This window comes from Bison bison, unplaced genomic scaffold (genome assembly GCF_000754665.1).
Source record: "Bison bison bison isolate TAMUID 2011002044 unplaced genomic scaffold, Bison_UMD1.0 scf7180017864280, whole genome shotgun sequence".
NCBI classification, from domain to species: Eukaryota; Metazoa; Chordata; class Mammalia; order Artiodactyla; family Bovidae; genus Bison; species Bison bison.
Genome location: NW_011494852.1, coordinates 6,195,191 through 6,209,705, shown reverse-complemented (window position 1 = coordinate 6,209,705; position 14,515 = coordinate 6,195,191). Strand labels below are relative to the sequence as shown.

The window sequence follows — 14,515 nt, the reverse complement described above, 5'->3', positions numbered from 1 at the left end:
GGTTGCCATTTCCTTCTCCAACACATGAAAGTGAAAAGTGAAAGGCAAGTCACTCAATTGTGTCTGACTCTTACGACCCCATGGACTACAGCCTACCAGGCTCCTCCATCCATGGGATTTTCCAGGCAAGAGTACTGGAGTGGGGTGCCATTGCCTTCTCCGAAATTTTTTGCTACTTGCAACTAAAACAAAAATCTAAACCTCCCCAGAGACCCTTCCTTAAACTAGACGGTAGATAGGTGTTGCCTTTCAAAATCTTACACAATTAGTTTTAAACCTAGGCACTGACTGATCAGAACAGACTGCAGGCCATGGCAATGGGCCTGGGTCATGGAGGACCCTGCTGGACTGTAGGGAGGTCTGGGGCACTCTGGGGAGGGGTTGAGCCAGAAGGCATACAGAGAAGCCACTATATACCAGCTTGGCACAGGAGGACTTTGATATTTTAATAACCTATGCAGCTGGGTGGTACAAACTAACTGAACACGAGTCCTTACAAGGTTCCGTAGCTGATGCTGAAATGCGAAGTGAAAATTCAAGCAAAACAAGGAGAAAGGCCTAGGATGAGTAAGCGATGGGTTGCACGTCCAAGGCAACCCAGGAAATAAGAGACAAGGGTGGGTGGTACTGAGGCAGGCCAGAGGCTTAGGTGGTAGACTTCCTCTTCAAGGCGTCCTTAAGTTTCAGCCTTGTTCTCCTCTGCCCCCTTGTAGACAACCCTGGAGTTTAACCTGGAGCTCCTCCAAGACACGGTCCCGGAGTGGCTGAAGGCCCTGCTGTCGGAGGGGGTGCTGTAGGTGTAGTTAGATTCTAAGCCAATGATGCTGTTGATCTTCCAGCGGAGGATATTGCAAAGCTTCACCATGTAGGGCGACAGAAGGCAGCAGACGATGTAGAGAATCACCAGGCCGACAAACAGGCTGGCTGACACCTGTAGGAAATGGGCCAACAGGTGACGGTAGGCGGTCTGGGTTGGGTGGGGGGGCCCTCCACTGGGCAGGGCAGCTCCAAGGCAGCTACTTACCAGGAGGATGAGGAACGCCCGCCTGGCACTGAGCGGGAGCCCATGGATGTGCAGCAGAAAGGTGAGCTGGTAGTCGCAGTAGGTGCTCTCGTCCACACCTCTGGTGGGGATGGGGGTCAGGATGGGGTGGGGAGGAGGTGGGCACCTCCCCCAGGAAGCCCCCAATCCCACCTCAGCTGTGTGTGTGCCTCACCTATTGCTCACCAACACCTTGAAGAAGAATTCAGGGGCAAAGATGTTGTGGGGAATGGTGTCATGGCACGGTGAGTTCTCCAGACATAGCCACCTGGGGGAGCAAGTTCAGGCACTTGTGGTACAAATCATGCCTAGCGCATGACAGCCCGATCTTCCCCTCTACCCCACAAATTCTGGATGAGCGCTAACTCGGTGCAACCTCCTCCCTCCCTCCCTGATTCACGCCTTCATTCAGCTGGTAAGGCTGACTGATCCCCTACCAGGAGACAGGCTGTTCGTTTATCCATTCTTTTCCTCCCTTCTTTAGGGGAGTTGTCAATTCCTCCGTTACTATGTATTCATCTAGATTATGGATTATATACCTATGATGTGCCAATTCCTCATTTATTCTTTGCTGCCTTTATTCCTTCACGGCACAAATGGAGCTGGAGCAGCTGCTAGGTACAAAGTCGCATCTTCATTCCTTTTTTCATATAGTCAATAAATGCAGGTTGAATACTGACTAGGTGCAAGTCGGCTACTTTGTTCACTCATTCGTTTCCTTTATTTGCTTATGGCATCATTTTCTTTCATTCATTGAATCAAAAATAGTTATTTATGCTTGGGAAATTCCATGGACAGAGGAGCCTGGCAGGCTACAGTCCACGGGGTGGCAAAGAGTCAGATACAACTTATAGACTGCTGCTGCTGCTGCTAAGTCACTTCAGTTGTGTCCGACTCTGTGTGACCCCATAGACTAAGCTTATATTCTGTCACTGTTCTGTTCATAATAAAAATTTTGAGAACTTAAAAAAAAATAGCTACTGAGGCCCTATATGCTAATTTTTTTTTCTCTCCTGGCCATGCCACACAGCTTGCAGGATCTTAGTTCCACAACCAGGGATCAAGTCCAGGCCTCCAGCAGTGGAAGCATAAAGTCCTAACCACTGGACCGCCAGGGAATTCCTGCTATATGCTAACTTATTACCTCATTGTTTTATTCATTCATTGATACCTCCATTCAAAGGTCAATAAATGCCTGCCAAGAATGAATGAATTTTTCATTGTCTCATTCAACAAATACTATGTTATCTATTCTGGACCTGGGTTTATAAGAGAGACAGACTCCACGGGAGACAGTGACAGCTCAGAGGGTCAGGGTGAGAATTGGGAAGGTGCAAGAGGATGCGAGAGCCAACTGTCCCACCTAGAACAGTCAGAAAAGTCCTCCTGGAGGAAGTGGCATCTGAACCAAGGCCTGAAGAAAGATTAAGAGGGACCAGTCCTGCAGACAAAGGGTCCAGTTTGCATAAAGGTCAAAGTCAGTCTCATTCGAGGAACTCAAAGACAGTGTAGCTTGGGACCAAGGAGTCTCCGGAGGCAGAACGGATGGAAAGGCCCAACAGAATGTGGGCAGGTGGGGGAGAAGGGGGCCTGCAGTCGGCCCAGGCACTCACTCGATGCCTAAACTGTTGTGGGACATGATGTTGAAGGCCAAGTCCTCGGTGGTCGTTGTGTTCTCCGTGGTCCAGATGAGGCTGCCAGTCCTGCGCAGGCAGGGGTAACCTCAGTTGGGGTCGGGGCCTCAGCAGACCGAGGCCCCAAAAGGAGGCGGGGAAGGGGGCGGGGATTGGGTGGGTGGAGCCTCATGCCACAGGAGGGCTAGAGTTTGCAGGAGCCTGGGAGCCTGCGCTGTGGGCGGGGCCTTGTGGGTATGGCTTGCATCCCAGGTTTGGTCTGTGGCTGGGCAGCTGGAGGGGGCCTGCAGGGGAAGAAGGGCCGATTATGGGCCCGGTCCCACAGGGATTACTTGTCCAGGGGGCTGTTGAAGCGGTAGATTTCCTCCTCGCTGTATTCCTTGATGGTGTCAAGGGTGGGCCCGCCGCCCACCACCTTCAGCACGTAGCTATGGGGAGCAGAGGTTCGAAGGGGCTGTCTGGAGTCCTGCCTCACCTCTACCACCCCCTTTTCTCCGCGCCGCCCCCCCCCCCAGTCCCTTGCCCCCAGCCTACTCCCGTCAGCCGCTGGCTTGGCCCCCACTTTACCTGCCCTGAAAACTGCCAGAATCGCCCGTCACCAAATCTTGGATCAAGAAGAATGGGTAGAAGACTGTGGGGTCGGAGGGGTGGAGGCCGGGAGGAGAAATGAGAGAGGGGAAGGAGGAGAGATGAAAGGACCCAAAGGAAGAGCAGAGGATGGGTGGGGGCAGTGAGCGGGCAGGCAGGGAGGGCCGGGGAGAGTAAAGGAGAGGGTGCTGGACACCCACTGTCCCGGAAGAGAAAGCAGGGCATCTCCGGGTCCACTTTGACGCAGTCGAAGTAGTGTTTGTTCTGCACGCGGTTGTACTGCAGCGTGTAGGTGATATCGAAGGCCAGGCGCTTGCCTGGCGGGCAGCCAATAAGCACTGGCACCATCAGGTTGCTCTGAGAGGGAGGAGAAAAGCCTGGTTCTGGGGGTCCGGCAGGAGGGACACCCCTCCTCCTCCACACACCACCACTGCTTGCCAGGCTCACCCTCTCTAGGGCCAAACTGGTTATTATTATTACCGTTAAAACAATAAAAACAGCAAGCGCTTGTATAGCTCTTACTGTGCACAAGGCATGGAGGGATTCTGCGCAGAGCTTTACATATTCAAATTCGTTTAATCCTCAAAACAACCTTGGGTAATATAGACCATGAACAGCTCCATTTAACGAGATGGCAAAAGTGAGGCACAGAGAAGTCAAGTCACTTATTAATTATCTGCAGTCACACACATGGCTGGGAATGTGGTAGAGCTGGGATTCAAACTGAGTCAGGTGGCTACCAACTGCCTTCTTCAGAGTAAGACATACAAAACCCCTAACACCTACACCTATGGAGCAGCCAGCTCCTCTGTGTGCTGGTCATTCAGTCATGTCAAACTCTAGCCAGCCAGGCTCTTCTGTCTATGGGATTTCCCAGGCAAGAATACTGGAGTGGGTTGCCATTTCCCCCTCCAGGGGATCTTCCCAACTCAGGGATCAAACCTAGGTCTCCTGCATTGCAGGTAGATTCTTTACAGTCTGAGCCACGAGGAAAGTCCCAGCTCCTTGTTGGACTTTAATTGGCTGAAGCTGAGGGAATTCCCTGGTGGTCCAGTGGTTAGGACCCTGATTTCACTGCCAAGGGTCTGGGTTCAATTCCTGGTTGGGGAACTAAGGTCCCACAAGCCTGCATAGCCAAAAAATAAGATGAAGAGCTGAGGTGGAGCCTGATTTCCTAAACAGTAGACTTGGGGGAAGCATGGGATATGTGAGGGAAGTAGGGCCCAGGATGGGAGTTCAGTATCTTGGGAATGAAAGGCTCCTGGCCCATTCTGGGGTTAGGGCTCAAGGATTTCATTGTCAGAAGGACATGAGCATCTAGAGACTGAAATCTGGGCTTGCTGGCTTCTGTGGAGAGGGGTTTTGGCCACAGATTGAGCCTGAGCCAAAGACTTAACACCTATCAGCCACTGAATCACTGGGAAGATTTCTCAAATTCAATCTATCCACAATCCACCTCTGTTCATGCCACTCCATCTCTCCGTGTTCAAGCTAAAAAGCCTTGGTTTCTTCCTGGAAACCTCTCTTTCTCTCAACCCCACATTCAGTCCATTCAGAAATCCTGTTGTCTCTGGAGTTCAAGATAGAGCCACTCTTCCCCAACTCTTCTGCCCTACTTGGGCTGGCCCAACCTTCTTTTCCCCGTGGTCTCCCTGCTCCCATCTCTCCTCTCCAGGCTGTCCCACACTTGCAGCCAGAGGGACTCTGTGAAACTTAAGTCACTCCTCTGCTCAGATGCCTCCCATGTGACCTGCCCCAAACTTCTTCAACCTCATGTCTCTACACCGTCCTCCGTGTACACCCTGTTCCAGCCATGCTTGCTCCTTGCTATTCCTTTAGTCTAAGACAGGAAACATACTCCCATCTCCAGGCCTCTGCTATCTGCCCCCTCTCACTGGCATGCCTTCTGATACATAACCGCATGCTCACTTCTTCTCCTCCTTCAAGTCTTTGCTCAAATGTTTCCTCCTCAGCCGGGTCTTCCCCAAGCCATCTTATGGAAAAGGCTTCCCTACCTATGCCTCTTGCCTCCTTTTTCTCCTAGTGCACATCACCTCTTAACATACAGTATCTTGGCTCAGTGGTGAAGAATCCACCTGCCAATGCAGGATACATGGTTTCGATCCCTGATTCAGGAAGATCCCACAAGCCTCGGAGCAACTAAGCCTAAGTGCCACAACTATTGAACCTGTGCTCTGGAGCCCAGGAGTCACAACTACTGAGCCCAAGTGCTGCAACTACTGAAGCCCACATGCCTAGAGCCTGTGTCTTGCAACGAGAAGCCACCCCAATGAGAAGCCCATTCACCACAGTGAAGAGTAGCCCCCACTTGCTGCAACTAGAGAAAGCCTGCACATAGCAAGGAGCACCCAGTGCAACCAAAGATTAAAAAAAAATTATTTTTGTAAAAAGCTACAATAAAAAAAGAGTAGATGATTTTTAAAAAATCATTGACTTTTTAAAAACAATCTTTAGGCGGGTATCATGGTCAGATAGATACGTAGATATATATTGGGATACACACACAGACACACATATATACATGGTGAAAATTTCACTTCCATTCCTATCCTCCAACTGTCCTGACTCTTCCCTATTCAACCAGTAAAGAAAGAAAGAAAGAAAGTGAAGTTGCTCAGTTGTGTCCAACTCTTTGCAACACTATGGACTGTAGCCCGCCAGGCTTCTTTGTCCATGGGATTTTCCAGGCAAGAATACTGGAGTGGGTTGCCATTTCCTTCTTCAGGCGATCTTCCTGACCCAGGTATTAAACCCAGGTCTCCCGCAATGCAGGCAGACTCTTTACCATCTGAGCCACCAGGGAAGGGCTCATTCAACCAGTAGGGAACCATTATGAATACTTTCTTGCTCTTTTCCCCATAATTTCTTCATGAAAATAAAAGCAAACATGAATATATGTTATCAAGTATACACTGTTGCAGTATGTGGAAATCTCTGCCCCCTTGCTCTTGTTTTTTTTTTTTTTTTGCCACACCACAAGGCTTGTGTGATCTTAGTTCCCCAACCAGGGATTGAACCTAGGCCACAAGAGTGAAAGCACTGACTCCTAACCACTGGACCACCAGGGAGTTCACCCGCCCGCACCACCCGCCCCCACACACACACCCTGTTCTTTTTAAATAGCTGCATAGTTTTCCACTGAATGGATGTACCACCTTTTATTTAACCACTCCCCTAGTAATGAACATTTAGAATGTCTCCAAGTCTTTTGCAGTGTGCTGTGGATCAGATTCCTGGAAGGGATCTGCTGGGCCCAAATAGAGATACTAACTGACATTCTGGGGTTATGATGAAGAGGAAAATAGTGTGCACTACTAAGTTTAGCAGGAAACAGTTATTGGGCTGTGGTCACTCTTCCTTGCATTTGACCCTGAATATCCCATGTAATCCAAGGAGTTGGGAGCTGTTACAAGTCCCTTTTTTAAACTGCCCTGGGTCATAGCAACTCGGGCTTCCCAAGTGGCCCTAGTGGTAAAGAACCCACCTACCAATGCAGGTGACATAAGAGACAAGGGTTCTATCCCTGGGCTGGCTGGGAAGATCCCCTGGAGGAGGGCATGGCAACCCACTCTAGTATTCTTGCCTGGAGAATCTCAAGAACAGAGGAGCCTGGCAGGCTACAGTCCATGGGGTTGCAAAGTATCGGACATGACTGAAGTGATTTAGCATGCACGCATATTAACCCAGCAAAGAGTCTGTCTCCTGGAGAGTGGGCAGGGAAGTGGGTGAGAACAAGCCCTCCTCTACCACTTGTTAGCTCCGAGGGTTACTTGGAGCAGATGTCTGCATCTCTCAGAGCCTCACTGCCTGCCTCCATAGCAGGTGAAGAACCAAGGACCCAAAGGCTTTAACAAAGCACGTGTGAGAGGGCAAAGGAAGAGCAAGGCATGAAGGGAGAGCCAAGCTTGTTCACATGCGACCTTTGGACCAGTGGGAAAAACAAGCCCTGTGTCACAGATACTTAACTTCCCCTAGAAGAACAGTATCAGAAGGAACACACAAATTTGTGTACAATCTATGCAATGCAGCCCTTCCTGAAAACATGGGATTAAAGGAGGGAGGGGGCGTCTGGGTGGGGTAAATGATAAAAATGTATGAGAAAGAAAAAATTAGGAAAGCATTCATGGGATTCTCAGCTAGACCCCTCAGATCCCACCCTGCTGAGACTGACCCACACCCTTCCCTCCCAGCACAGGGCCCAGGACCCCAAGTCCAATACTTGCATACGGGGGCCCCGGTTCGTGTTCTGGAAGCAGTGCCCAGATGAGCCCAACACCTGCGGAGTAGGAGCAGGAGATGAGACGGGACCCCATGACTTAGTCCTTCCCCTCATCTGCTTCCCTGCCCTCCAGGCTTGGACCACACACCTTGACGAGCATGGAGGTCTTCATGAGGTGATGTCCACTAATTCCCTGGTCAAAGCAAGACCTTTTATCACTGAGCGTAACCTGGGCGTGGGGGCAGAAATGAAGGGGTCAGTAGGCCAGCAGGAGGACCCAGGCACCGTTCAAATAACTGCGGGCTTCTAACAGGTCCACTGCCCCAGTAGCTCCGCCATCACCTTAGCGCCTCTTCTCCACCTGGTCTCACCCAGAAAAGCACAGAGTTGCGATTAACAAGGACCTTCTCCTTCACCATTGCCTCAATGCAGTCGGGGTCCGCCAGCACCACAGCCAGATCCACCGGGCTCAGCACCTGGAAGGAGGGGCCTGCTTGGAGCAGAGGGCGGGGTTAAGGCTGGGGGCGTGATCCAGCCGAAGCCCGCCCCTCGGCACCACTCAGGCCCCGCCCACAGACCGTGCTGGACTTCCGGCTTCCGGGTGGTCAGGAAGACTGAGAAGCTGTAGCTGGTACCCTTGTCCAGGAAGATGCGCTCGGGCAGCTCGTTCTCGGCCTTAAGGTCGTAGATCTTTTCGTAGCTGGTCATGTCAACGTGCACACCGCCCGCGCTCCGCCAGTTGTTGGCCAGGTAGAAGTAGTAATCCTAGGCGACAGGGTCCGGGGCAAAGTCAGTGCCCAGACAGGGGGACGGTGAGGGGGAGATCCGTGCTCGGCCCCTTCCCCCGACTCGCCATCCTCTCCACGCACCTGGTCCTGCTTCTTGTTCTTCCACCAGCGCCAGGTGGGGTCGTGCACTGGGTCCGCGTATGGCTGCAGGAATTGCAGGCACCGAGGGGAGGGGGTGGGTATGTCAAGGGGCGTGCCCAGGCAGGCAGTGTCCCTAGCCTCAGTCCCAGCCCCTGACCCAAACTGAAAGATATACACCCAAGCCCGGCTTTCGGCCCGACTGCCCACCCCCGCCCCCAGCCCAAAGCCATCTCTTCTGAGCCGAGGTCGATCCCCTCCTCGGCCCCCCTTCAGCCTCGGAAGCACCGAGCCGGCTCTGCTCTGCTCCGCCCTCCGCCGCGGTTCTCCGGCTTAGAAGCCCCTGCGATACCGCCTCAGGCAGGATGGCGCCCACCCGGACAGCGCTCACCTTGTCGTACTTCGAGTGCAGCGAGAGCAGGTAGTAGACGAGGCCCTGATAGACAGCCAGTGAGTTCTCGCTGTGGAAGCCCCAGGGCTCCAAGACATGCGGCGGCTGCGCGCGGTAGCGCTCCTGGCGCGTGTAGATCTGCGGATTGGGCAGCTCCTGCAGACGCATCACCGTGAAGGGGCAGAAGTTGGAGAAGGACAGCGTCAGGTGGCTCCTGAGTGGTGGTAGTGGAGGACGGAAGCTGACTTTTCCGGGATCCGCTCACCAGGTACCTCCGCGGGCCTGCTTCTCACCCCTGCGCGGCTGACTACGCAAGGCTGATCCTGACCTACGCAATCCCTGACCTTCCTCCTCAGGTTCAGCCCCTGGACATATTCATCTGCTTGTCCCTCAGCCCCTCAGAACAGAGTTCTGGACCGCATCCTAGACTCTCCCCGGCCCCTCCACAGTACTCAACCTTCTAAGGGTTCTTCCACCTCACTCCTCCACCACTCCCAGCTGCCTCCCTGGGCGAGGATCCTCTGCAGGTGAGCAGAAGGATGTAAAAATCTGATCATGAAGTTCAAGTTCCTCCCTACGACCACCAGGGTCACCTTTTCCGCCTGGTCTCCAGGGCACTTCAATGGCAATGCATTCTATCCATACTACGCTCCCTCTCAGTTCTTGATCACCCAATCTCCTTTCCGCTTGGCACAAGTGGTTCCCCCTGTCTGGAACACCCTTCTCCATCTACCACCTCGTCAGTTCTCCTCACCCTTCATGCACATCTTCTCGTTGAAGCCCTCCGTGATGCACCTTGCCCTCAGGCTGGGTTAGACCCCTCCTCCTTTGAGCCCAAAGGCTGTCACTGGGGATGGCTTGGTCTCCCCTCCCCATTCCCCCACCCCATAATGGGAGCTTCAGACAGCAGTGCCTAAGGCTTTCTGACTATCTCTGTGGTTCAGTATCTTCTCACCCTTGCCGCTCCAAGACATATTCTTTACTGATCTGCTGGTACATCAGTAGCTGCTCCACGGGCATGAGCCTCTTGATGAGCCTGCCGTGCGGGTGGTCTATCAGGTACACCAGCTGCAGTGGGAAGGCACGGGCCACATGAGCCGGTGTCAACCACCCTGCAGCTCCCCCATAACTCGCCCACACCATCCCCCCGCCCTGGCACCTGGTACAGTTTGTTGTCTTCGTAGAAGAGGGTGACCATGGTCTCATTGGGGGCGTAGCGAGAGGACTGCTGAAGAACCTGGAGGCTGATGTACACCTCCCAGGCCTTGGACGGGAACAGCTGGTACACCTGGTAGCTGCCCTCCAGCAGGTACCAGATCTGGGGGTGTGACAGCCGGGTGTGTGCGTGAGGCCCGGGGGTGCTGTGACCACCCCCCCCCCGAGGGGTGAGGACCCCACTCCCTGAGGGGTGAGTCTTGGGTGCTCACCTCCGGCTGGGACCAGGTGAGCCATCTTTCTGCTTCTCAGACCCAGCCACCTCTGCTTCCAGCCCTCACTCCCCATGATACATTTCTTCAGTGTTTCAGTCTGCTTGGGTTTTTATTACTTGCAATGTAACCATTCCTTATATACACAATGCCAGAAGGCTGGGGATCTGAGGGCTAAGCCCTCTTTTTCCCTTCTCACCCTTCTTAAGATTCTTTTTTAATGTGGACCTTTTTTAAAATTGTTATTGAATTTGTTACAATACTGCTTCTGTTTTCTGTTTTGGTTTTTTGGCCCTGAGACATGTGCGATCTCAGCTGCCCGACCAGGGATCGAATCCACACCTGCTGCAATGGAAGGTGAAGTCCTAACCACTGGATGGCCAGGGAAGTCTCCCTTCTCGCTCTTTGACCCCTTCAGGGTCTTAGTATCCCCTTGGCCCCAGTTTCCCTCCTCTGCACTGATGCCCACCCTCTTATCCTCTAACACATTTGGCTGTAGACCAAATCTCCTCCTTAGCTTCAGCTTGGAGGATCCTCTCCAGCCTCCAGTACATCCCCCCTCCATGTGGCCTTCTCTATGAAGCCCTCCCTGACGTGTATACCCCCAGACAGCGTCTGAACTTCCATGGGTGCTGTTTTCCTCACTGCAGCCTTGGCTGCTCTGAACTGTCACTGTCTGGGAATGAATCCATCCTCCCAACTGGACTGGGACCCTGTGAGGGCAGGGCCCACAGCTGACTCATTGGCCACTATGTCTCTAGCACTGGATCAAGTGTGCTGAGCTGCATGGCAGAATGAAAGAGGGCTCCCTCTGGACATCCGCTTGTGACTCTGAGCACAGGCCCTTTACCCTACTGAGTAACTTTGGAAAAGACACCTCCTTTTTGAGTTCAAGGATTCTCAGCTATAAATGGAGCTTCTGCTGCCCTTCCATTCCCCAGGGTCCCTGAGAATGTTCCCTCTCCTGGGCCCTTTTACCCTGATGGGGGTGGGGGAGAAGAGAGACCCCTGGGCTTTGTGGCTGGGCAGAAAGGAAGTGGGGAGAGGGGCAGGGCAGTCCACCTCCTCATTCTCGGTGACAATGGCCATGTCCCCTCGGAATGAGTTCACCAGGTACTTGATGGACAGCTCCTTGGGGAAGTCCGCCAGGTAAATGAAGTTTTCACTGTTAAAACTGAAACGGCAGAGGTGGGAGGTCAGGACACCCAGGTGAGGCCTGGAGAATATCTGCTTCCCTGACTAGTCGTGACATGCCGCTGCGGGAACCATCTACTCGCTTCTCCGCCAGCCTGATGAGAACGCACAAAGGAAGCCTGGGACTCTGGTTTCTGCCCCCCACCTCCAAACCCTCTGGCTGACCTGCCCATCCATAAACAGGAGCGTTCAACCAAAAACTGCCAGCCCCCCACAGAGTTGGCTCTGGGTCCTCCAGCTTCCTGAATGGTGAAAAGCATCCTACCCTCTGCCTGGGCCATGTCCCTCTATTGCTCACACAGGTTGGGTCCTCATAGCAGGTTTCATTTAAGAAAGGATTCCCACCACTGGGACTTCCCTGGTGATCCAGTGGTTAAGAATCTGCCTGCCAATACAGAGGATGTGAGTTCAGTCTCCCATGCCGCAGAGCAACTAAGCCCGTGCACCACAACTAATTAAGGCCAAGTGCCTCAGCTATGGAAACCCTCATGCCTAGAGCCTGAGCTCTGCAACAGGAGAAGCCACTGCAATGAGAAGCCCGTGCGTCATGACGAAGAATAGCCCCTGCTCGCTGTGACTAGAGAAAAGTCCGTGCACAGCAACCAAGACCCAGTGGAGCCAAAAATAAATAAGGATAAAACGTTGTTTGTTTTTTAAAGGACTCCCAGCTTTAAAATATCAGCTTCCCCTATTCTATCTGTGCCCACCCCAGTCCATGTTTTCTCCCATGATGGTTCTGATCTCTTCTGGCCTTGGGCATTCACACCCTGAAAACTTGGTGACTTCAGAAAGGAGCCCCACCCTATGTGGGGCTGGGGAGGCCGGCTCCATACCTCTGGAGGAGGAAGTTGCCCCAGATGAGCAGCAGGTTGTTATATGGGTTGTAGGACATGCCCTTGGGGACCATAGGAAAGTTGGTATAGGACTCTGTCCCTAGAATCATCAGGAACTCCAGGCCTCGAGCTGGCAGGGTACACAGCAAAGTGGACACAGCAGTGAGGTGGGGTCGCTTGGGCTTCTCCTGGCACCCACCCACTTTTCCAGCCCCCTCTGCCTTCCCCTCCTACCGTCAGGGATGAATTCTGGGATGGTGTAGAGCACAACCAGGTAATCACTGACTGCAGGTGGGGAAGACAGCAAAATCTCCTGAGACCCTGAGCTTTCAAGACCTGCAACTGAGCAAGTCCCCAGCTCCCCAACGCCTCCAACCCCATCCCAACAGCTTCCCATTTGGGCCCACTGTTGTTGCTGTTGTTTAGTTGCTAAGTTGTGTCCAATTCTTTGTGACCCCATGGGCTATAGCCCACTAGGCTCTTTAGACCTTAGAATTTCTTCATGTGAATTATAAAAAGGCACTTCCTCTAAGAGGATACAGTCCTGTGAGGGCAGAGGACTTGATTCCTTGGCTGGGGAGCTCCAGACACAGCCTAAACAACTGTACATGCACACCTGCTAAGTTGCTTCAGTAGTATCCAAACCTAAGGACTGTAGCCCTAGAGGCTTCTCTGTCCGTGGGATTCTCCAGGCAAGAGTACTGGAGTGGGTTGCCATGCCCTCCTCCAGGGGATCTTTCCAAACCCATGTCTCTTATTGTCTCCTGCATTGGCAGGCGGGTTCTTTATCACCAGTACCACCTCGGAAGCCCTATTCTCACTCCGTCAGCTCACATCAAATCTTATTGGGAGCCACAAGGCCCTCCCAGGTCTCACATCTGCTCATGCTTTCAATCTCCCTCCCTCCCCTTCCCCCTCTGCTCCAGTCTCATTGACTTCCTCTCAGTTTCCCCAGGCCACTCAGCCTGTTCTCCACCACTGCCCCCTGACCTAGCAGTGGCAGGAGCCACATTTCCTTTCTGCTATCTGTTGAGCACAGATGCCACAGGATGGAGCAGCAGTTCATAACCCCAGCTCCTGCCCCTTCCTGCTTAGCAGCCCCCAATGATGCCCCAATTACCCAGGTCATAGCTGACCACCTGGAAATACTTCGAGGAGGTAGGGCCTACAATCTCCACCAGCATCAGTAGATTGTAGTCACCGGCAATGAATACAGCCCAGGTGATGGAGCAGTTGTCAACTGGGGAGGGAAGATAGAGGTCCAGAGAAGCCCCTCCAGCCCCGTCCCCCTCCATGGTCTCTGTGACTGCCATGTCTATCCTGGTGACTCTCCACCCGTCCCCAAGAAACTGCCTGTCTTTTCCCGTGGCCTCTCCCACCCTTCCCTGCTCTCCCACATCCCCGATTGCCCCCCAACCTTCCCAAACCCGCCCTATTCCCCACCCCCGCAGACCCATGTAGGAGCGGGGTACCTAGAATTGCATTGCACACAGACCGATCCCTGGGCAGCAACTTGAAGGACACAAGGCCATCTGAGGAACAGAGCAGATCAATGCTCAGGCCCTTCCCAGCCCATCTGGCACCCCACCACATCAGCTCTTCAGTTATCCAGGGTTGAATACCTGTGCCTCCTTCTTAGCCCTGGGCAGCTCTCCCCCAACTGGCCTTTCTGTCCATTCACAACTGGCCTATCAGAATATGTCTGCCTGCTGGTCACAGTAATTGGCTCAGGTCTGAGCACATGACCAAGAAATGGGCCAGAGTGAACCCTGGGATCTGTGCTAAGGCCAGTGGGGAAAGACTCGCTAGGGGTGACTCAAACCAGTGGGAGATGTGAGCCCCGAGTTCCTGGATGCCATCTCTAACCCCTGTGAAAATGAGGCCAAATTACAGGGCTAATAATGACAAACCCTTGAGTAGGACTCACCATGTCCCTAGTGCTCTAAGATCTTCATATATGTCAACTTACTTAACCTTGATAGCAACACGATGATGTGGGTATTAGTATTCTCAGCACCATTTTGCAAATGAGGGTAAGCACCCGAAAAGAGAGGTTGAGTTACCTGTCCAAAGCCACAGGTGACTTGAGTTGGGTGTGTTAGAGCAGTCTCTCTCCTGAACCCATGCTATAATCCCTAGGCTATTCTCCCTTGCCAAGGGATAGTCCTGACGATTCACTCTGCAAGCCCTGGATCCAGCTATGCCTGATGCTGCATCTGGGTCTTTTCATCTATATAAGTTTATACACTTTCTACACTTAAATGATTTTTGAATTGGGCTTCTGCTCTTTGAAACCAAAC

General features: G+C 52.8%; 1 protein-coding gene across 16 annotated transcripts in view; it reads right to left on the bottom strand.

The window, feature by feature from the left end:
- Positions 1-421: 421 nt before the first annotated feature.
- The window catches only part of CATSPERG (catsper channel auxiliary subunit gamma), a 30,142-nt gene continuing 16,048 nt past the window's right edge, over positions 422-14,515 (bottom strand). For 9 of the 16 annotated variants that reach the window (XM_010849173.1, XM_010849172.1, XM_010849175.1 and 6 more), the window contains 20 exons: positions 13,688-13,747; positions 13,336-13,455; positions 12,450-12,500; positions 12,216-12,345; positions 11,251-11,362; positions 9,921-10,079; positions 9,717-9,829; positions 8,762-8,975; positions 8,374-8,436; positions 8,083-8,269; positions 7,876-7,994; positions 7,653-7,733; positions 7,505-7,561; positions 3,465-3,621; positions 3,244-3,307; positions 3,009-3,104; positions 2,656-2,745; positions 1,218-1,310; positions 1,025-1,124; positions 422-931 (listed from right to left, as the gene is read on the bottom strand). In XM_010849173.1, the coding sequence (XP_010847475.1) occupies positions 677-931; positions 1,025-1,124; positions 1,218-1,310; positions 2,656-2,745; positions 3,009-3,104; positions 3,244-3,307; positions 3,465-3,621; positions 7,505-7,561; positions 7,653-7,733; positions 7,876-7,994; positions 8,083-8,269; positions 8,374-8,436; positions 8,762-8,975; positions 9,717-9,829; positions 9,921-10,079; positions 11,251-11,362; positions 12,216-12,345; positions 12,450-12,500; positions 13,336-13,455; positions 13,688-13,747 (2,321 nt within the window). In that variant the 3' untranslated portion in view covers positions 422-676. Of the gene's footprint in view, positions 932-1,024; positions 1,125-1,217; positions 1,311-2,655; positions 2,746-3,008; positions 3,105-3,243; positions 3,308-3,464; positions 3,622-7,504; positions 7,562-7,652; positions 7,734-7,875; positions 7,995-8,082; positions 8,270-8,373; positions 8,437-8,761; positions 8,976-9,716; positions 9,830-9,920; positions 10,080-11,250; positions 11,363-12,215; positions 12,346-12,449; positions 12,501-13,335; positions 13,456-13,687; positions 13,748-14,515 lie in introns of those variants that run through there. The other 7 variants (XM_010849176.1, XM_010849180.1, XM_010849177.1 and 4 more) reach the window with 7 other exon arrangements.